Consider the following 21,095-nt stretch of genomic DNA (forward strand, 5'->3'; position numbering starts at 1 on the left):
TTTTCTTGTTTTTTTTATTTTATTGCTTGATCGCTTGGTTTCCATAATAGAGAGTTTGAACAAAAGCTTTGTATAGTGAAAAAAGAAAATATATTACACTTCACTTGACCAACTTTTGGTTTCGCCATCTAACCGGTTACTATCTAGGTTCTCACCTTAATCGAATCTTGATGAACATGCACTTCAAGAGATTAGACGATGAGATAGGGTTTTAATAGCTCTATGGCCATAATTTCCTTTAAGAGTACACGTATTAATCAAGGAAGCATAAATATATTTATTCATGTATGTAATGCTCGTTGGTTTCTTGATCAACTTTTGATTATGTGTTTTTATTTCCATAGAAGTCGAACAAATTAGATTGTGGAAAGCAAAGCCGTGGATTGATAACATAAGATGCAGCAACTAAATATGAGTGTGTAACGATCTCTCCTAGTTGCAACCAATATTTTCCTGCAAATATATGTTCCTTATTTTGGATTTAAAAGCTCATAAAACAAATTAACCTTTCCTTGTTCTTATGTCAACTTTGTACTGGATCGTTAAAGATCTATTTTGATGATCCGATTGGGGCCGTTAGACGAAGAATGGCTGTGCTCTTATAATGGCTCGTTCAAACTGTAGTATGATTATAATATCATCTTAGAAAATATTGGAAAAGAGATATAAATTTAATGTTAAAGAGGACTCGATGAAAAGAGAGAAATGACATGTAATGTCTTACATCAAACATGAAACGAATTATTCTACATGATTTATCATCAATTTTTTTCCATTCTCAAATGCTATAGGATGGGTTATCGACTAGTCATAAATCCGTGACATTGTAGTATACATAGAGCATTTGCCAAATCATGATTAAAGCAAAGACTAACTGAGGTGGATCTCAACAAATTGGTAAATTGAAAAATACCTTACTCTTCAAAGAGCATGACGCCAGAAAGCTCAACTACAAGGAAAGTAATTCCTAGTGATTTCCCTTATCTCAACATAGGTTAAGTCCCGTCATTTCCTAAAAAGATGGATAAACTTAATCTTGTGCGCGAAAGTTAAGCTGGGATATTGATCAAATTGTCGTCATCCCCCTACATGAGTGCTATAGGATGGTCCAGATTATTTAGAGACACGACATCCATTTGAGGCATTGATGGCATCTACATGTCCGAACATTTAACTTTAGCCTCTCATTTCCTGTTAGCGTACAATGCTATGATATCGCATTGAATTGGTCCTGTCGTGTTGATCCAGAAAAACCCAAAAGCAAGGAGGGGAGAGGAAAAAATTAATCTTCGTTCGGAAGAAGCTGGGGCCAAGGAAAAAGCAAGCACATCATTTCCAACCACAAGTTCAATTTCCTCTTTCTCTTTCTATAGATTTCTCTTATTATTTTCGGTTCTTATTTTTGCTTCTAAGTTTCATCATTATTAACTTGGCCCACTTTGATGAAATTTCCAAATACAACTCCATAAATAAGCTACCGGATGTGACCCAAGAAAGAGCCTATGTGACCCGCTGCTTCACTCAAAGATTATCTCTCTGTTTAGATTAGTTGGTGTAGTCATGTCTTGATGTGCACAACGCACCGCCATTTTTAATTTCCTATGCTAATCACCTCGATCATTTAATAATACGTATGGACTGTCAGGATTAGATCATCGCATTGACTGTAGCACCATTGACACGTGTGATGGATTATCTTCAGTCGAAATTTATTCGATAAATTACGTAAATAAAAGAAGTATTCTGGAGATGTAAACTATGAGGGCTTGACATTTGATGAATCTTCGGCACCATCAGATTGGGCCCACGGTTTCATCAGTCCGGACTTCTTCATCCCTAATATTAAACACCACCATGTGGAAATTATTCTATGTAACATACTCGAACAAAATGAAATGACCTATGGCCTTATAAATAAGGAACAAACGCGAAAATTTAAATGAGTTGAACAAGAAAGGTTCAGATAGGAAAATAATTTAAAATCCAACCTCAATAATGCAGTGAGAGAGAAGAAAAAGGGGGAGGGGGGTGGGGATGGACAAAGACAAAGCCATCAAATCAACCCTCTTTATCAAACAGCTTTATGTCCTCATCGGTCATCATCTCTCCATAAAAATATCAAGCAACAAATATTTATTTGGTTTGAGCCATAATCTTGTCGGGATCGATACGAACAAACCTTGTAAATCTCTCCCTGTGTGAGAGTATCTAATTCACTGGGGGAGTGCCCACCATAGACGGTAATCACAGCCGTTGATCTCACTTGCCAAGAGCCAAGAGATCATAGAGCAAAATGGAGCCCAAGAGGGAGAGTACCATCTTTTCATTTTCCTTTGAATTATTGAACCACGTAGCTCCTATTTGATGGATTGCAATGGCGGATGACGTAGATGTAGAGAATGCCTCCAAATTGACTAATTTGACGTGTGAGAGAGAGTCGAGGACTTTTTATCTAGGTGTGATGGCGATTAATGCACTACATTATTTGTTACCTCTTTATATCATCCTTGATTTCCGTCTATGTTCGCAAAATCATCTAGGGAAAAATAATTATCTCTATGGGTTCTTCTCAACGTGGAGCACATAGGCATCATAAACAAGGGCAAACTAAAGTATAATTCTTCATGCGGGTCCAAAACAAGGGAATATTATCTCAAGATGGTGGTGTGGTTGCATTTTATATCTGTGGATATGTTTGAGGCAAGTCTCTAATTTATAAATGTTTGTAGAGAGAGAGAGAGAGAGAGAGAGAGAGAGAGAGAGATTGACTAAGTTCTTAAGGAAGGGCATTGAGTAGGCCAACGAATGGGGGTCCTTTGGGAGGGAGGATAGGGAAATATAACTAGGGAGGGGGTGACGTTAGTTCCTATTTGGTTTAAGTGGTTAAATATAAAATGGCTTTTGTTAAGTAATTTTTCATTATTATATGATATGCATTTTCTTTATAATTTATTTCCTTCAAGGGGGGTGGTTGCCTTATAAAATTTAAGATAGCCTCAAACCTCCAAAAACCCTTATTCTTGTTTTGTTTGTCATAGGGTAGATCTCATCTAGGAGGTGTATAGCAATAAGAAATTCTTGAGAATTGACCATTTGCATTTTTCTTGCGACAGTTTCACCAGTTATTCCAACTTCGAACCTTGGGCAGGTGTTCTTACGTGAGATCATACATTTTCGTGTATTTCCCATCTCCACTTATGAAAGAAGGAAGAGAGTGGGGAGTGGAGGGATTGAACCATAACATGGTCCCCGGTTCTCCCTTATGAAGGACCATATGAATGATTTTAGTATTGTCTTGGATCAATGTACTTCCTAGATCCTTACTTTGATCACCACATGGTTAAATTGAAAATTCCAATCTTTCATTCGAGAGCATTATGTGTAGTCTTCTCACATGGGACTTAAAGGGATAATACTTTTTTCTCATTGACTAGTATTTGCTGTGTCACATATCATAATTCTATAGTTGAATTCTCGATTTCTAAGTTACAAATATCATATAAACTTTGAAACTTCATAATCAAACATTTCCATGCATCTCATAATGTAAGTCCCGTGATACTTATCGAGGGCATTTTTTGTCATCAAATCAAATTAGCTCGGCCTTTTGAACAATGATGAACGTTGAATGCAATGAGGAGAAACATGATGGTTGAAGGAACACACCATGCACTTGTCTTGGTTTGGTGTCACATACAGATTAGGGACCCTGATGATTCAGCCTAAACCAGCATGCTTACAAGAAATCTAGGTTGGCATTATGGCTAAATTCGACATGACCACTCATGCATAACAAGTTGTGAAAATGGGGACCTCAACCAAATCAAATCGCTCCAAATTTTACTTAAAAGCTTTGAACTGGGAAAGAGGAAAATATAGTCTATAGGGCTATTTAACGTGAGCACCTTCTTCTTCTTCTTTTCCTACAGATAAACATTCAACTTACAAAAACCTGGAGTCAGAATTCAAAGACCCTACGAAACTCCATTGTGCCATTGATGTCGACAGAGACAACTCCATGAGAATAGAGTGCACAGCCTCCTTGTGCTTTGATCAAGGTAGGACTTATAATTACATCATGAACCCACCATTCTACACCCATAATTAATAAGGGGGGAAAACTACAAGACACGATTTTTAGTATCAATCATCCACAATCCTATACATGGTTCCCAACCATCATAGTGTCTGTGCTAAAACTAATAGGGCCTCCCCACGGAAAAGCTTGAATTATTTCGCGAGTGTTGCAACTTGCGAAGCTATGATGGAGAGTCCGATGTGGGTACAACACACTTTTGAGCACACTGACATTATTGTGAGGTCTCCACAAGGATTTGACATCTCATCTACCGAGCATACTTATAAAGAAATTGGGGACCCTTGTAACAAACGACCACATGATTAAAAAAAAGAAGAAGGAAGAAATAACAATAAATGAAACTCCTCTATTCTTATGGAAAATGACACTACATAGCTTTAGCTCCTTGCCCTCACCTTTCTTCCCATACTTTTTGGGGCAAGGTTTAGTTAGACCATAAATCTTTTCACGCTTTAAGGTTTTTTCTCTTTTCACGGACTTTTTCTCCGTCGATTCTGGCAGGAAGAGGAGCCATGTATGCTGAATTTGGATAGATCATGATCCAGCACGACAAAGCAAAAATCGATACGATGAATGGGGTCCTAAATCATCAATATATTTTGGGGGAAACAAGCGTCTCTATAGTATTGACCATAGCAAGGAGTTTTGAAATTTGTATCATGACATCACAAGTATCTAAACAGCGTTCTCATTATGCAATTTGATACTAGAAATTTTCAAAATTGATTCAATGAGGTCTTTTTGTTACAAAATTTAATGGCCTTAACAAAAGTGAACGATTCAACCGTTATAAGTGTTAAATGAGTTCACGGCTTACTTAGACCAACTCACTTCTATGACTCTTTTTATTCTTTTTTGCCTTCACTCAATCTGTTCACTTACTCCGTGCTTCCACATTAGTTTGAGGATGGGCTTTCCTAGATTGGGTTATATATAGAACTATCTTAGTAATATGGGTTGGGTTGGCTAGATTTATATGATATGAAAATTGATCAAAATGGCTTAAATGGGGTCAATTTGGATTTTATCATTTTCGACCTGACCCAACCGTTTGACGAGTTTATTTGGCACATGTGTATCACTACCTTAATTGGTGACAGCTAATGGTGACATCAAAATGGTCGATAAACCTGTCAAAATGGGTCAAAGCCATTTCTAAACCCTTATTTAATGGGTTGGGCTATCATATAGGCTAATTTATGTGGTAAATGGGTCATAAATGAATTTAGAATGGTAAGGCCTAAAAGTAATAAAATCAAAATACTTTTTTTCGGTTAGAAGAAATTGAAATACATTAGTTGCCAATAAATGTAAAGATATTTGCATTTGGTAAGAATTGCTAGAGAATATTGTTAGAGACATTATTGAATATTAGGGATATTATTTGATATTTTGTTATATCATAGTATAGTTAGCTTCTTTGTTAGATTAGATTACTTTCTTTCATGTGCACGTAGTTCGAAAATGAATACACATTGCTTGTAAAATATTATAGTGTCAAATAATGCAATGATCATTTTTTATTATTGGTTTTAACTAGAACAATTGAAATCTGGTAATCCAAATCCAAGTGACCTAAATTCAATGACTACAAAGTAAGATATTTTGAGTATAAGATTTTTTAGATTGAGTTTAAGATTTTTCAGACCCCATTTGCATCCTCAATTATATATTTTCATGTTGCCTACTGAGAGAGAAAATGTTAAAATATTCTAATATTGAATCATGTCTTTAGAGCCAAGTTTTTGCTCCAGTTTAATTCGTGTGTGCATTTATCCATTCGTTAAATTTCACATGTTATTCCTAATTCGACTTGCATTCACCTTATCGGAACTAACTTTCAGCATTTATCTAAACCCTTATTCCGATCAAAGTTTTGAAATGCCCTATGTCGCCTAGTTACTTTGGTTCAACAAAAGCAAAAAGCTAGAAGCCGAGATTATCACCTGGCAACTGGCATCAGTTTCACTCCCGAACAGGGAGACTATCCCCTCTAATTGCAATCTAATCAACCCTCGAAGTCACCACCAAAATCAGTTTCCCTTTAAAGCGTTCCTCTTTTTCCCGAGTCACGCAAAGCAACTCATTGCGAATTCAAAAGCAAAAAATTCGAGTCTCCCCAAAAGCCCCCCGAGCTCACGTTCCCAAAAGCCTTTTCCGCGGACGAATGATGAGTTTTTAAAGCTGGGGAAAAAAAATAAATCATTAAATCATTCCAAACGGGCATCATCAAAAGAAGTTATAACACTAAAGTCGCCATAATCACCCTTGCCCCCATTAAAGCCCCTACAATCAAAAGCAATGAATAGTAAGTATTCCACCAGATTAGTGACAATTGTCTAGTATGATTTTGGTGGGGGAATGGCCGGATTTCTTGCTTTTGCACCCCCCTAATTTAAAGCGGAAAGGTAAAGAAGAGATTTAAGAAAGAGAAAGGAAATTAAAGATAAAGTTAAGTACTTGACAACGACGAAAAGTGAACCACGTTCAATTTTGCATTTTATGCAAATTTCTTCTTCTTCTTATTCTTCTCCTTCGTCTTTTAGTGCTTTTTTGAATTCAAGGCCCTTTTTCGAAAATATTTACGTAATTCAATCCCCACTTTCTGAAATATTCGAAAACACAAGAAATGGGACATTTGGGATTCCAAACGAGAAAAAGAAAGGGGACATTGCCATCTGAGAGGAATCCGAGTCCTTATATTTTGTGGAGGATTTGAGTTTCGGTCCCCAGGGCTTGTGGATTTTTTCGATTTTTACCTTTGTCTCGCCCCTCAGATTATGTCTAAACATTTTGTATTCTGAAATTTGTACACGAAAATTATGACAATTCTGAGGACAATGACAAGACATGCGTGCAAAGGAAGATGTAATCTTTGCCATTCCAATCTTTTTTTGGTTGATTTCCTTTTTGAACCCATAGGGACTGGGGCCCGATTTTAATTTCCTCGTCTCCCACATAGACCTAATGTTTCGCAACCTTCCTTTTGGTTTTACAAGGAATTAGGTAAATTCGTGAAATAGCGGATAACATGCGAATCATATTTCAAATAAATGACCTCCATTATGAAACTGTCGGCACTTGGTGTTAAAAGAGAACCAGATACGAGTAGTGTGCCTAATCCAAATATGAAAATTCATTCCTTAGATGTCGATCCAACCCCACATATTTGTTTTTTTTTTTCTTGATTTATAAAGTGTTGTGTGTAGGAGAATTTTTTGATGGTCAAGTAAATGCTAGACGAAAAGGCACTACAATTATAAAGATGGCAAAAGTTGGAACTTGAAATAGTCAAGCAATTATGGTGTGCACTGATAGAAATCATATCGATATACAGTTAATGGGATATAGCACAATTGCCACAATTAGCATTGGTTTAACTAAAGATAGTAAGAGCCAACGAGGCATTCGGCCCAGTGGTCGAGGGGTCAAGGTGGAGACGTCAAAGTTCAGGGTTCAAAACCTAGCAAGGCATAATAATAATAATAATAATAATAATAATAATAATAATAATAATAATAATAATAATAAAGACAATTAGATTATTTACATCCTTGGACATGATGTGATGATCAATCAGCTAGAGAGCCTAGTTAGGCACTTCAAGAATAATCATGAATTAATTTACTGGCAAACCAAAAAGTAAGAATTTACTAAAAATAACGATATTACGGGGTAAAATTATGTCTTTATACTATAAATAATTCAAATTGCCTTTCTCGCTCATCAAGGACTAGGAATTCACCTTTTGCTTTTGTGAAAATTCCACCTGAGGGGATGGACAAGGAGAATCTCAACAGTGCAATGAAACGAGAAAAAGGAGGAAAGGGCTTTCATCGAATTTTGAGAGCTGAGTATTTAAATGGCAAGTTTTTCAGTGTCAACTTCAGCCATGACATCAGAAAGGCAGGGGCATGGATGGATCCTTGCAGCTCGCAATCACATATCGATTTTGCATTCACAAAAAGAAATTAAGAAAAGAAAAATAAAAATGGGTTTGTGCAATCTTTGTGCACATGAGACGTCAGCAATCTTTGGGAATAGTAACCAGCAGGAAAAGTGTTATCTATGCTGATTTTAATAAATAAAATAATGCGATGAATAGAATTAATCACCATATACAATTTTTTGAAAGAGTTGTGCTCCTTTTATATTTCCTGAAAACAAACATAGATGTAAGTGTATGTAAAAAAAAACTGACATTTAAAAAGATTTTGTAATTACAAATATTTGCGTTATTGATTAGAGAAAGGAATCATTGACATAACATGAAGAAATTGATCAAACTATATGTAGAAAAAGAAAATTAAATCAAATCTCGAATTTTTTAACTGTAAGATTTTAAACAAAAATAGAAGAAATTTCAATTTTTTTTAAAACTGAAATGCATGAGATAAAAGTAGAAATTTACTCATTTTTCCATTAATAGAATAATTACAGAATTTTGGGAAGTTAGGAGGATTATAATCTTTTAAAATAATATGTCATTATTTTTGTCCGAAAATAATATATATTACTCGTCAAAAAATAATATATCGTTTTGAAAAATATATATAAACAAATCGACAGTGAGAGCTTATGGAAGAAAGACGAACCAAAGATGAAAAGGTGGCCAAATCACCGCGAAGTCTCAACGCATGCCAACTCAAAAGTGATCAAACTAATTGGACCACTTTGACCGAAAAAAAACTAATTGGACTACGAAACAATAGGTTGGATCTCATTATTTTCTATTCCATAAATGATACTCGATATAGATATCATTATTTTCTATTCCATAAATTATTTATGTAGTAAAGTCAATTTAGTCAACATCATGTTTTGACCTACTAGAATGTTTAACAATAGAAGCAAAGGATTTATATATATATATATAAGGATATGGTATGCAACTTGTAATCAAAGTTCATCACAACGGCTTATCCCTCTACAAAAATTCAACTTTGGAGAACTCCGTGAAGCTGCTCTTATTTCCATAAGTCATCATGATACGATTAGTAAAACATGCAAGGTCTTTGTCATCAATTGTAATGTAAAATAATCTTTAAAATTTGGGATATACTTAGATTAACTCACTAACTGAACCGTGAGATTTCAATAAATATGGACTCATTGATTGGAATGAGACTCTAATGTTTCTTTTTAAACATTTTTAGGTTAATATATTACATATTAGAAGTGAACGTGAATGTATAAACTTGTTTTTTTCCTAATCAAGTATACCTGTTTTCATCAAAATTGACCCAAAATAAATTTTGGGGGTTCAAGCTGATTTGATTATGCCCAATTAGCTAAACAAATCTGAAGATGATGCTATTGCAAATGGACTACCTAATGAGATATAACAAGGAAGGGAAGTTGGAGTATATAAAGGTTCATGAAGATATTTTAATGTTGTAAAACCTTGGATTAACGTCGGTATTTAACGTCGATGAGGGTGCCTATTTAAAAGTATGATCAAGAAGGTTGATTGCTCGTCATTGCCTGAACCTCGATTATACCCAAATGGCAAACCCACGAGGCTTATTTGAGGATACATGAAACTTGACAATCTTGAACATGTGGGATTATGTTATTACATAGAATATCGTATGAAGAGCCATTTCAGTAGATGTATGGGCGGACCGAGTAGAAGCTAGGCGTGCCGTTAGCATAGAGTAATCTTCTAGATTAGAGGATTATGATAGGGTGCGTCTTGACCGGTTTTCACAATAGTGTAAAACAAACCAAGCCATGACATCAGATCGAGGGAATAGGTTGCTAAGACCCTACGGAATCAATGCTCATGTAGTTCGATCCTGTGAAGGCCGGAAGTTTTCACTTGAGAGGGATCCTATGAAGCAATTAAAGTAGAATCGATCCATTAATCTACGGTCAATCGATCATTATTTTAATATTCTTTTTTGGGGGAATTTGATTTGAGCGGTCCTAGAATCACAAATCAATTTGCACGACCTGTTTTCCACTGATGGTTTTCATGGGTAAAATGAAAAGAGAACTCCAAAAAGAGTTGGGAATTAGTGGAGCTACAAGAGGCAGAAGCCGTGAAAAACTGGATTAGCAAAAACACAAGAACACGTTTATAATAAGTAGTTCGCAACACGAGTCGAAAGCAATAAATGCCGTCATCAAAAGTATCACGAATCTCTTGTTTTCAGGGTGTATATATTACTTATATACATATGATCTCCTTCAATTTATTAGCTAAAGTTTTAGGTTGGACTTTTTAATATTGTATCAGAACTAATTCTACCTATTTTATCTTGCATGCGTGATTCTCTATTTGTCAAATTCAGTTTGTCGTTCTTAATTGCATGCCCCACATCGCTCATATAGGATACACACAAGTTCTCCTCCCACCTATTGGTTTACGATTTTGGGTCAGACAAATTGTTCTCAGCCATCATTGTTTAAAGGGGAAAAGAAAATAAAAGTTAAAAAGAATTGGGAGAACTCGTTTAACTACGAGAGGAAAAACATTAGGAACTTGTTAAATTTTTCGATCTCAATTTTTCGCAATTCACGTGAGCATAAAGCAACTGGGTTTTTCAATGTCAATTCAGTAGAGACAATTTTCTTGGCACCCAAAGTCAAGGTTTCCTCAGTTTATCTCACGTGTACAACTTTCTATTCATCAAATTTCACGTGTTTTAATTGCATGCGTGAAGGGTTTTAAAGTATGCGATATCATTTGTCTATGATATTTATATACTTTTCAAATACATGCAAGTCTTCTTTTACTAATTAGTTTAAGCTTTTTGAATTGGATAATTTGTTCTCAACTGATGGTGATTTCAGGGAAAAGGAAAAGCAAAGAAACTTTCAAAAGGAGTTGCCAACTCATGCAGTTACGAGAGGCAAAACCCGTAAGATAGCAAAACCCGTAAGAAACGCGTCAAAATAATAGTTCACAATTCACATGAGTCAAAAGTAATGCATATCCTTGTTAAAGGATCACAAATCCCTTTATTCACGGGGATTTGCAATCTCCCATCATCATTAACTTAAACTCCTAAATTTTTAGAGTCAATTCTAAGCTAGGGGTAAGCATGGTTTTCGGGTAGAACCTAAAATCTAAAAACCAGATAGGTGAGAACCTATATAGTTCTAGGTTTTAGAGTATATATGGTAGATTTCAAGTTCCAAAAATTGGGAAACATATTTCAACGGGTAAGTTGCGGTATCTAGGTAGGTAAAACTTGGAATCTATAACTTGGAAATTGGAAGTAGAAACAAGTTTTTGTATTTTTCTTGGTATTTGTCTTTGCGCTATCCTACAATATTCCATTTTATGACCGAGACTTTTACTCCGTTAGTGTTTCATTTTATTTTTTTTGCATGTTTAAATATAAATTGTGGTTAGTGGATTGTAGTAGCAATTGACGGCCATTGAAGGTGATGATTTACTCCAATCATTTGATTAATAATACAAGTGGAACTTAGGAAGACCTTGTAATCGACTTTGGAACCTGTGATAGAATAGGTTCCAAGTTTGCAGGATAGGTTTCAAGTTCCAAAAATGAGGTACCCGTTTTGATGGATAGGTTCCAAATGGAAGATATACAAAACCTAAAACCACTTACCCCCATTTTATGCAGCATATTTCACATGTGTGCCTTGCGTTTGCCAAATTCCATGTGCAATTATTAATTCCACATAAGAAAGGGTGTTAAAGTATCCCACATCCTAATTTATAACATTCATAAGCTATTTATATACATGCAATCTCTTTCTATTTATTGGTATTGATTCTGTTTATGCGGATAAACATAAGAAACTTTGGGCAACTAGTGTAACTAGCAAAGGCAGAAGCCATAAGAAATGGACTAGCAAAACCATGAGAAACACATTATAATAACAGTTCATAGTTCGTAGGAGTCACAATCTGTTATGTTAAAGTATCACAAGTCCCTTTATATACACGGATATGCAAACTTTATTCATCTATTAACTTAAGCTCTTTCCTATTCATCGAATTGCACATGAAAAAAGGTGTTAAAGTATCACACATCCCCGATCTATAGCATTTATATGATAATTATATATATGTAATTTCTTTGCTTCTATTAGTTTATGCCTTAGGGTTGAACAATTTGTTCTCAATTGATGGTGTTTACGCTGATAAACATAAGAAAATTTGGGCTAACTTGCGAAACTACAAGAGGCAAAACCCTAAAAGAAATTGGACTAGGAAAGAAATAAAACACAAGGAGCACGTTAAAAGAACAATAGTTTACCTTTCGCATGAGTCAAAAGCAAAAGGGTCCATTCGATGTCAATTTTGTTGACAAAGTTTTCTTGCTGCTTGGAAGAATCTGATGCGATTATTTCGTGCGTGACAAGGGTCGGTAAAAGAAGGGCCACTCCCGAAGTGCCCTCCCTCTTGTTCTGATGCTTCTGATAGTGAGATCTTTGGTAATTTTTGTTGGTAATTACAGAGTATTGATTCCCCTTTTTTTAATTGCTAATTGTACAAAATTTTTATGTTAATCATAAATTATATCTATCTAAGGTGGGGTTAAATTAGCAGTCATCAGCGATTACTCCTTGTGTTTGGCTTGTCGTTTTTGGAGAATTGGAGAGCAGCCCTCTTGAATTTTTAACCCTTCGAAAGATTGAAGGTGTTTATGTCATTCGAGAGCATATTATTAGTGTAAAAATCAGTGGAATCCATGTCCGCTCCTTTAGAAAGTTACACTTAAGAAACTCGATAAGAAGTATTAATTATATTTTGAAAATTTGTGTTTTTGGGTATTACCAAAAGATATATTTTAATATTCGATGACATAACATATATCGAAAACTGCTTTTATGTGGTGCTTTTCCTCTTCCAGTTACCTTGTTGGAACAGGAAAAACCAAAAAATATATTTTTTGTTTTTATTGGGGAGTCATATCGCGAGAAAGTTTTTGAAAAAGTGCTGTCGGGAGTGAGATAATTGGAAATATAATTGGACATAAAGTGAATTATAGGAGTAAATATTAATTGCTCTCTTTTTGGACCTTGCCCAATCAGATAAGGTGAGACCATCCCCACATACAATTTATTGCTTTTTATTTAAGCCAACGCCAAGGACTGCATTCAATATTTCCAAATGGTAGATGGATCTCTTTTTTTCCCAATTGAAACAGACGGCTCGAATCAATTTTTTTTACATATATTTAAAACGGAACAAATTAAGTAGTTTGACTAGGGTAAGCTCAGATGCCTTTCTTGTGAACCATTTAAAAAAAAAAACAGAAAGGCCAATAATTTCAAGAAATTAAAGAAACTAAAAGCCCATATTTTGTTAAAGAAATCCATGCTATGTCCCTTCATTTATTAATCTATGGAAAATTGTCAAAGTGCCACGTACATAAAGAAAAGGAAGTTTACATTTGAATAATGCATTAAATATGCTCGATATTTTTCTTGGTAGAATAATAAGATACATTGCCCATTCCCAATAGTGGAGAAAATTCAACCTCAATCGCTATCTTTAAACTTTTTTGACTCCCTGTAATTTTCTTCTTTTCTCTTTTTGGTGGGTAAAATATTCTAATAATTCTCACACCTTCTTACACTCCATGGAAAACTAAAAAAACCAAACCATCCTTAACTTTAAGTTAAAAAATAAAATAAAATAAAATAAATCCAGGGCAGCTAGGATTCTATGTGCTGCCTAACCTGTTTAGAATCGAAAGGACATTCTACAGGAAACTTGTGGAAGAACAAGTCAGCTTGGCTTCACGCAATCTTTGCTTGCACATCTTACTCACATCAAACTAAGACAAAAAATAAAGTAAAATGAAATACACAAACATGTTTTTGCGTATATATATGTTTAAAATATATAACAGAAACTTGGGTCTATAACATTCCACTTGCTCAGATTTGTTTGATGTGATGAATGATTCATTGATTTTCACCATTAAGAGATATGCCTCATGTACATTGTAAGCCCCATTTCCTGAGAGTTTAAGTATCCAAGGTGGCGAGGTTGATTCCTGAGAGTTTAAGTATCCAAGGTGGCGAGGTTGATCTAAAACAGCAGTAGGGATTAAAGGTGCATTTGGTTCAGTATTTCCAAAAGGTTTTCACCCTTCAAAATCCCTTTAAAATCTTTGAACTGTTTGTAATCATTTTAAAATAGCTTTCAAGTGAAAGTTAGCATTGGGAAGACTGAAAGCCCAATACTAGTAAGGATTAGCTTTGAACTTTTAGCATTTAGCCAAATGTTAAAACTTTTTGTTTCCCAAACTATTATAACTTATTCTTCAAATTTCTAATTTTGCCCTCGTTATTATTTTTTAAATGCCAAAATAATGCTAAAAAATCAAAATTATATAAATACTAAAAATATATTTTTTTGTGGTCTTTTAAAAAAATATTTATATATTTGATTTTTTTAGCATTATTGTCAAATTTTATATTTAAAAAGTTACATACATTTTCAATTTTAAACAAATAAAATTAAAAAATTCCGACGAAGAGTTTGGTCCTTTTTTAAAATTATATATATATATATATATATATATATATATGTATTTGACTTTTTAGCATTATTTTCAAATTTATATTTAAAAAATTGCATACATTTTTTTTCAATTTTAAACAAATAAAAATTAAAAGATTTCAATGAAGGATTTGGTCTTTTTAAAATATATATATATGTTTTTTTTTTTTTTTTTTAGCATTATTGTCAAAATTTATATATAAGAAGTTGCATACATTATTTTCTTTTCAATTTTAAACATATAAAAATTAAAAAATTCCGATGAAGGGTTTGGTCTTTTTAAAAAAAAGATTATATATGTATTGATTTTTTTAGTATTATTGTCAAATTTTATATTTAAAAAGTTGTATACATTTTTTTTTCAATTTTAAACGAATGAAATTAAAAAAAAAAAGTAATATTAATCACAAAGGGTTTTTCAAATGTGTTTTCTACCAAACAGTATTTCTCTCAAAATTGTTTCTCAAAGCATAATTTACTAAACGGTATTTGCATTTGCCTAAAGTCCTTTAGGGTAAATTGTTTTGTATTTTCCCAATGAGCTTTCAAAATGTTGAACTAAATGCACCTTAAGGATTTGAATCCCGACTCTCCCCCTCTTAATTTTCTTATGCTTGTTGTTACCCATTATCCCATATGCTTATGTTCCATCAATCTAGTTATTTACTTAATGTGGTTTAATTCGCATTGTGAGAAATTGTAGAACTATTGTCAACTATTCTAAAAACTTAAATTGTTAGATGAATGCGGAGTTTAATATTTAAATATTCTTACACTCCCCTTTAAGTTTAGTCTAGTCTTTTGCATAGAGTTTGAAAATATTCAATATCAGAAACTACAGCTCTGACACTATGTGAAACTTGTGAATAAAGAGAAAATTCATATTTTGTCTATGAACTAATGGATAGTACATATGCCTATTTATAGGTTTATATAACAACTATCTAAAGTAACAAATCATGATTAATTAAGGAGAATTTATAGAATCACATAATAATATACAAAATCACATAATATCTTAAATATATGTTTAACACGCATCTTGCCTTGCAACACTGGCTTATTCCTTGACAACTTAACCTTTTAGGGCAAAAATGGTTAGTATGATGTTTGCTTAATGTAAAAGGAATGAGACAGGCTTCTGTTGACAATTGATCCGAATATGACTTAAGTCAATTTTTGCAGTTGGCATGGATTACTTGCATCGAAACCTATAAGACAATGTTCATAACGGTTTATCACTCACTCGATAAATACATTGGATCAAATTCAACCTCTGCTTTTGTACTTCGAAATGTGAAAAGTCCACAACCCTAGCTAAATGCATGGTACGAGCGACTTTTTTCCATTGAATAGCAGTACAACTGGCCTTGGGTCTTATGTTCGTACAAGAATCACATTTTTTCTAGATTAGGTAGACCAACGGCCAAAATCTTCCATGCCCGATTACACGGCATTTTCAAATTCGGAGCGGACTAGCCGATTCCATTTATTGGATATGGCAGCGCCAAATTTCACTCGAGAATTGGATTGATTAAAAACTGGTCTTTGCGAAGAACCGATGATCTCGATCTAGCCAGATCTTTGATCAGTTTTTACCTCTAACAATAGTGTATATACAGCAAGCAATTGAATTCCCAAGCCAACTAAGCCAAACATTTCTATTTTTCTAATGACACCGATAATTATATAATTAAGATAATTTGGTTCGAAACGAGAAAATCTTATCAATCCAGCGGTTCAACCGGTTGGCCTGTGGACCGACCGGAAGCCGGACCGGTCCGGGAGACACGAAGCGGAAGCTTGCTGAACCGAAACACAAAAAAACGAAAGAAGGAAAAGGAAAAAAAGTGACAGACCAAAGTTTTTGGAGGGACATGAGGGGAAGGTTCGTGCCCAAGAGTCAAATCCAACGTATTGGAGCAGCAGTTCAAACGATTCAGAAATTGACAATCAAAACGGGCCAAAGTAAAATAAATAGGACTGAAAAAGAGAGAAAATGGCCCAAAAAACGATCGACCGTGTGAGGCGTACACCCTTCTCTCTCCTACTTCCGTTGGCGTTAAGACGATTCTGCCCTCCATCCACGTTCCGATTCACGGAAAAGGCGCACCCCCGAGCGCCTAAACTGCGAGGGTACTCCGTCTTTTCGCAGAGGCTGACCCTACCCCTTCATGCGTTCCGCTCCCCACGGAGAGGACGCCCCCACGCTCTCGCACAGGTCCGCGGGACCTCCCGCGTCCGGATCTGCCGCCACGTCAGCAGCCCCCAAACCAAAAAGGTCGGAGATATATGATCTCGGATTATGCAAAATTCCTAATGCTTTTTTTTTTTCTCTTAATGAAAGCCATCAAAGCCCCATATTTTATCCACTTTGACATACCTATCTTAAATTTTTTTGTGATAAAAAAATCCAAATTTATATCTGTGTAATATATTTACCCTAAAAAATCATAAACTTGTATATGTATAATACATTATCCCAAAAATTTGATATCACAGATTTTTTTTTTTAAAAAGTAAATGTATCACACAAGTAAAAATTTAGGATTTCCGTGTCGTAAAAAAAGTTTGGATAAATGCGTAACAATGGACAAAATTTGCAGTTTTTAGTGTCATAAAAGATAATTTATGGTAAATGTGTCAATGGGCAAAGTTTAGAGTTTTTCGTGTATTTTTTCCTCTCTTTTTTTTCCCTAACAAGTATATCGAGACACTTTCATCAATGCGATCTTGCTCATAAATATTCGAAATCGGAATTTTCAGATAAGGATCTTTTAACCGATCATTTTTTTAATTTCTATTAAGTACGGTGATGTAAAATTGTGCATTAACTTAAAAATATTTCCTTGACAAATAAAAAGAGCTTGAACAATGAGAGAACCTAATGGCCACGAAAAACTTGAAATTATTTAAGCTCAGTTTGTTTCGCGAAAAAAAAGAGATAATTTGGAATATAATTTTCTAAAAATGATCGCTTGTATTATTTATAAAAATGAATAAATCAAGAATATTTTATGAAATCGTGGTTGATGATGAAAACATTTTTATTAATTAATTATTTTAAATAATATAAGAGGCCATTTTTGTTTAAAACATTTTCTTATTTTCAAGACAAACGGAGACCTCGTAGCCATTTGATTTTTCCTCCCTGGGGATTTTCTTGACTTTCTTAACAGTCAAGGGGGAAAATTTCTTGACTTGACAGAAATACGATGACGTGTCGACCCCACGAGAAACTCCCGTGTGGTCGCCCCCAGGCAATGCAGTGCTCTTCTCTTCTCGATCATCTAGGGACCTTACGTGGCACTCCTCAGTCCCAGTCAGCAATCCACTCCACCCCCCTGCCCACTCCTATATAAACGTACTGGGGCGTTTCAGAGATCATTAGTCTCGTAGCAAGCTTCAAAGAGATAAAATCCGCAAAAAAAAAAAAAAAAAGATTTTAAGAAAAAAAGCCTCCGCCCCAAAAAAAAAAAAAAAAATTCGAGAAGAGAAGAAAAAAGAAGAAAACTCCCCGGAACCACTCGCCGGCCGACGATCTGTCTCCACCGGTGAATGGAAGCTCCGGTGATCTCCTCCTCCTCCTCCTCCTCTCCTTCCACACGGAATGTCCGTATCTCTGATCATCCCCGTCACGTCTTCCACGAAAAGCTCCTCTGCTAAGCCCAAGCGAAGCAACCCTTCTCTCTCTCTCGCTCGCCGCAAGTTATTCGATCCTTCAACGTGAAATTCATTCCCGGATTGAAGCGGAAGGTAACAATTAGCTGCTGATCGAGCCCGATTTGGCCCAGATTTATTCGAGGTTCCTGTGGCCGGACCGTCGCCGTGGGCGTGGACTCTTCCTGTGAAATGTGCCGGAATTTCTTCTCCGGGAACGCCTGTTTCGGGAATCTCTGAGCGGCTTTGCGGTTTTTCGCTTCTTTTTTGCTGCTTGTTGCGTTCTGTTCCTTGCTCTGGAATTTTTGTGTAAATAGCTGTTTTTGGGAGTCGGAGAGGCGCAATTGTCTGCACATGCAAAGGATCGGAGCAATCCATCCGTTTTTCGAGACCTGAGTAAGTGCCTCCCACTGTTTGGATTCGAATCGCGCGGCCTCCGAGGCGTCGGTGAAAATGGAGGAGGACTGTTGACGAGGGAGTGTAGGGACTGGGAATTTTGGAGCTCGTGCGGTAGAGAAAGAGGAAGAGGAATCGGCGACGAGAGGAGCATCGATCCGTCGCCGCCGGAGCCATGCCGCCGAAAATCCAACCCATCGACATTGATTATGGAGTTCATCTCGGTCGCGAGCCTGTGGCTCGGGCCGACGCCGGGAAGCCGGTCCTGAAGTCGCGCCTCAGGAGGCTGTTCGACCGGCAGTTCCCGGGCGTCCTGAGGATTTCGTCGTCGGAGAAGGTGACCGGCGGGGAAGCTCCCCCGCAGTGCGGCAAGGATGGAGGGGGGGGGGGGGGCGGGGCGGTCGAGTTCGAGCCGAGCTCCGTCTGCCTGGCGAAGATGGTGCAGAACTTCATCGAGGAGAGCAACGAGAAGCAACCGGTGGCCAAGTGCGGCCGCAACCGCTGCAATTGCTTCAACGGCAACAACAACGACAGCTCCGACGACGAATTGGACATGTTCGACGGCTTCGCCGAGTCGGTGACCAACGGATCGTCCGGCGACTCCTCGGATGCTCTCAAGGTAAAAAAAAAATAAAAAATGTCGCTTCTGATTCGGCTTGCGCCGTTTAGAATTCGAATTTCCGAGCTGAATGAAGGAGAATGATGTTCTAATTGGTTCGTTCTGATTTTGATTCGACGCAGGGATTGATTCCGTGCAGCAGCGTTTCGGAGAGAAACCTCTTGGCGGACACTGCGAAGATCGTGGAGAAGAACAAGAACGTCAAGCGCAAGGACGACCTGAGGAAGATCGTCGTGGAGAATCTATCCTCCCTCGGCTACGATTCTTCCATCTGCAAATCGAAATGGGATAAAACTTCCTCTTTCCCTGCTGGTACTCACTCTCTCTCTTCTCTCTCTCTAACCTTTTCTCTCTCTAGAACCGTCCGATCTGAGAATTCCTACCTTTCCCCGAATCGAGAGCTCGTTTGTGAAAAGTGGAAGTTCTGTTTCAGGCGAGTACGAGTACATCGATGCGATCGTCGAAGGGGAGAGGCTGCTGATCGACGTCGACTTCAGATCGGAGTTCGAGATAGCTCGATCGACTGGGACCTACAGAGCGATCCTCCAGCTGCTGCCGTACATCTTCGTCGGCAAGGCGGAGCGTCTCGGCCAGATCGTCGCCTTCGTGTCGGAGGCGGCGAGGCAGAGCCTGAAGAAGAAAGGCATGCACGTTGCTCCGTGGCGGAAGGCCGAGTACATGCGGGCCAGGTGGCTGAGCCCCTACACAAGAGCCTCCAAGGCCGACCCCAACGCCGACCCCGACGCCGCCCCCGCCGATGCCTCCGGCGACGCCGATCCGGAGAAGACCGGAGGCGAGAAGGAGAGCGAGGAGTACGGCGAATTCGAGCTGATATTCGGCGTGGAGGAACCCCCGCCGCCGCCGTCGCCGGAGTCGCCGTCGTCGCCGGAGGAGGGATCGGGGCCGTCGACCGGAGGTTCCGCGACGGGAGAGTGGCGGCCGCCGGCGTTGAGGCCGAAGAGCGTCGAGATGATGGGAGGAGGTCCCAAGGTGGTCACCGGACTGGCCTCCCTTCTCAAGGAGAAACCCTAACCAATTTTGGCAATTTTCTTTTTTAACCCTCCATCCTTTTTTTTCTCCTCCATCGCCCAATTTTCTCCGGCTAAAAAAATATATATATCCATAATATGCAAGATGGAAAATGAAAATATAAATATGTGTCGAATCGAGGAATATATATATCCGAGGTTAAACTTTAAATTCGTCGAGCTCAGTAATTTTCTCTGGTTTACGCTTGTCCTATATAAACGAAGGATAACAATGAAAAATATAAAATATAATTTTTTTTTTTTTTTGGGCCGGCAGGGAGCACCCTGAGAGTCTTTCGGTGAGTGGCGTCATCATCTTCTCTAATATTTTCTTTTCTCGTCATACCCAGAACTGCATCGTGGAAATAAAATTAATCGAGCCCCTTTTTTTTTTTTGTTTTCTCCGAAGAACAATTATAGACCAAAGATAATAAATCATAGAAAGTTTCTTCTAATTTCTTCCTTGTTTTATCGATTTTTTTTTTTTTATGGGCTTGGTTATTACCCCCGCAAAAGCGAAGGAACTTGCAGTGCAGACGACGGTTCCTGCAAAGGAAACAGAGGGGACAGCGGGCAAGCCCCTTTTCTCCTCTTTTCTACTCATGAAATTTCTCATCTTTTGAGGCCTCCCTCTCCTCGTCTCCGCTTTTTGCCGTAAAACCACATGCCATCCCTGCTTTTTATCATCTTCCCCCCGAATCTTTCTTCACAGACATCGAATTTCTCAGCGTTTATCAAATCCAATACATTAAATTTTAGGCTTTCCCCCGACTTTTTTATTATGGGTTTTTCGTTTAT

General features: G+C 37.0%; 1 protein-coding gene across 1 annotated transcript; it reads left to right on the plus strand.

Annotated features, from left to right (window-relative positions):
• Positions 1 to 18,001: 18,001 nt before the first annotated feature.
• On the plus strand, positions 18,002 to 20,557 carry LOC104414742 (hypothetical protein). The gene is made up of 3 exons (XM_010025907.3): positions 18,002 to 19,269; positions 19,392 to 19,581; positions 19,703 to 20,557. Exons 1-3 carry the CDS (start codon positions 18,826 to 18,828, stop codon positions 20,299 to 20,301), a joined length of 1,233 nt encoding a protein of 410 aa, XP_010024209.2. The 5' UTR covers positions 18,002 to 18,825; the 3' UTR covers positions 20,302 to 20,557.
• The last annotated feature ends 538 nt before the right edge of the window (positions 20,558 to 21,095 follow it).

Source organism: Eucalyptus grandis, chromosome 11 (assembly GCF_016545825.1).
Source record: "Eucalyptus grandis isolate ANBG69807.140 chromosome 11, ASM1654582v1, whole genome shotgun sequence".
In the NCBI taxonomy this organism is placed as follows: Eukaryota; Viridiplantae; Streptophyta; class Magnoliopsida; order Myrtales; family Myrtaceae; genus Eucalyptus; species Eucalyptus grandis.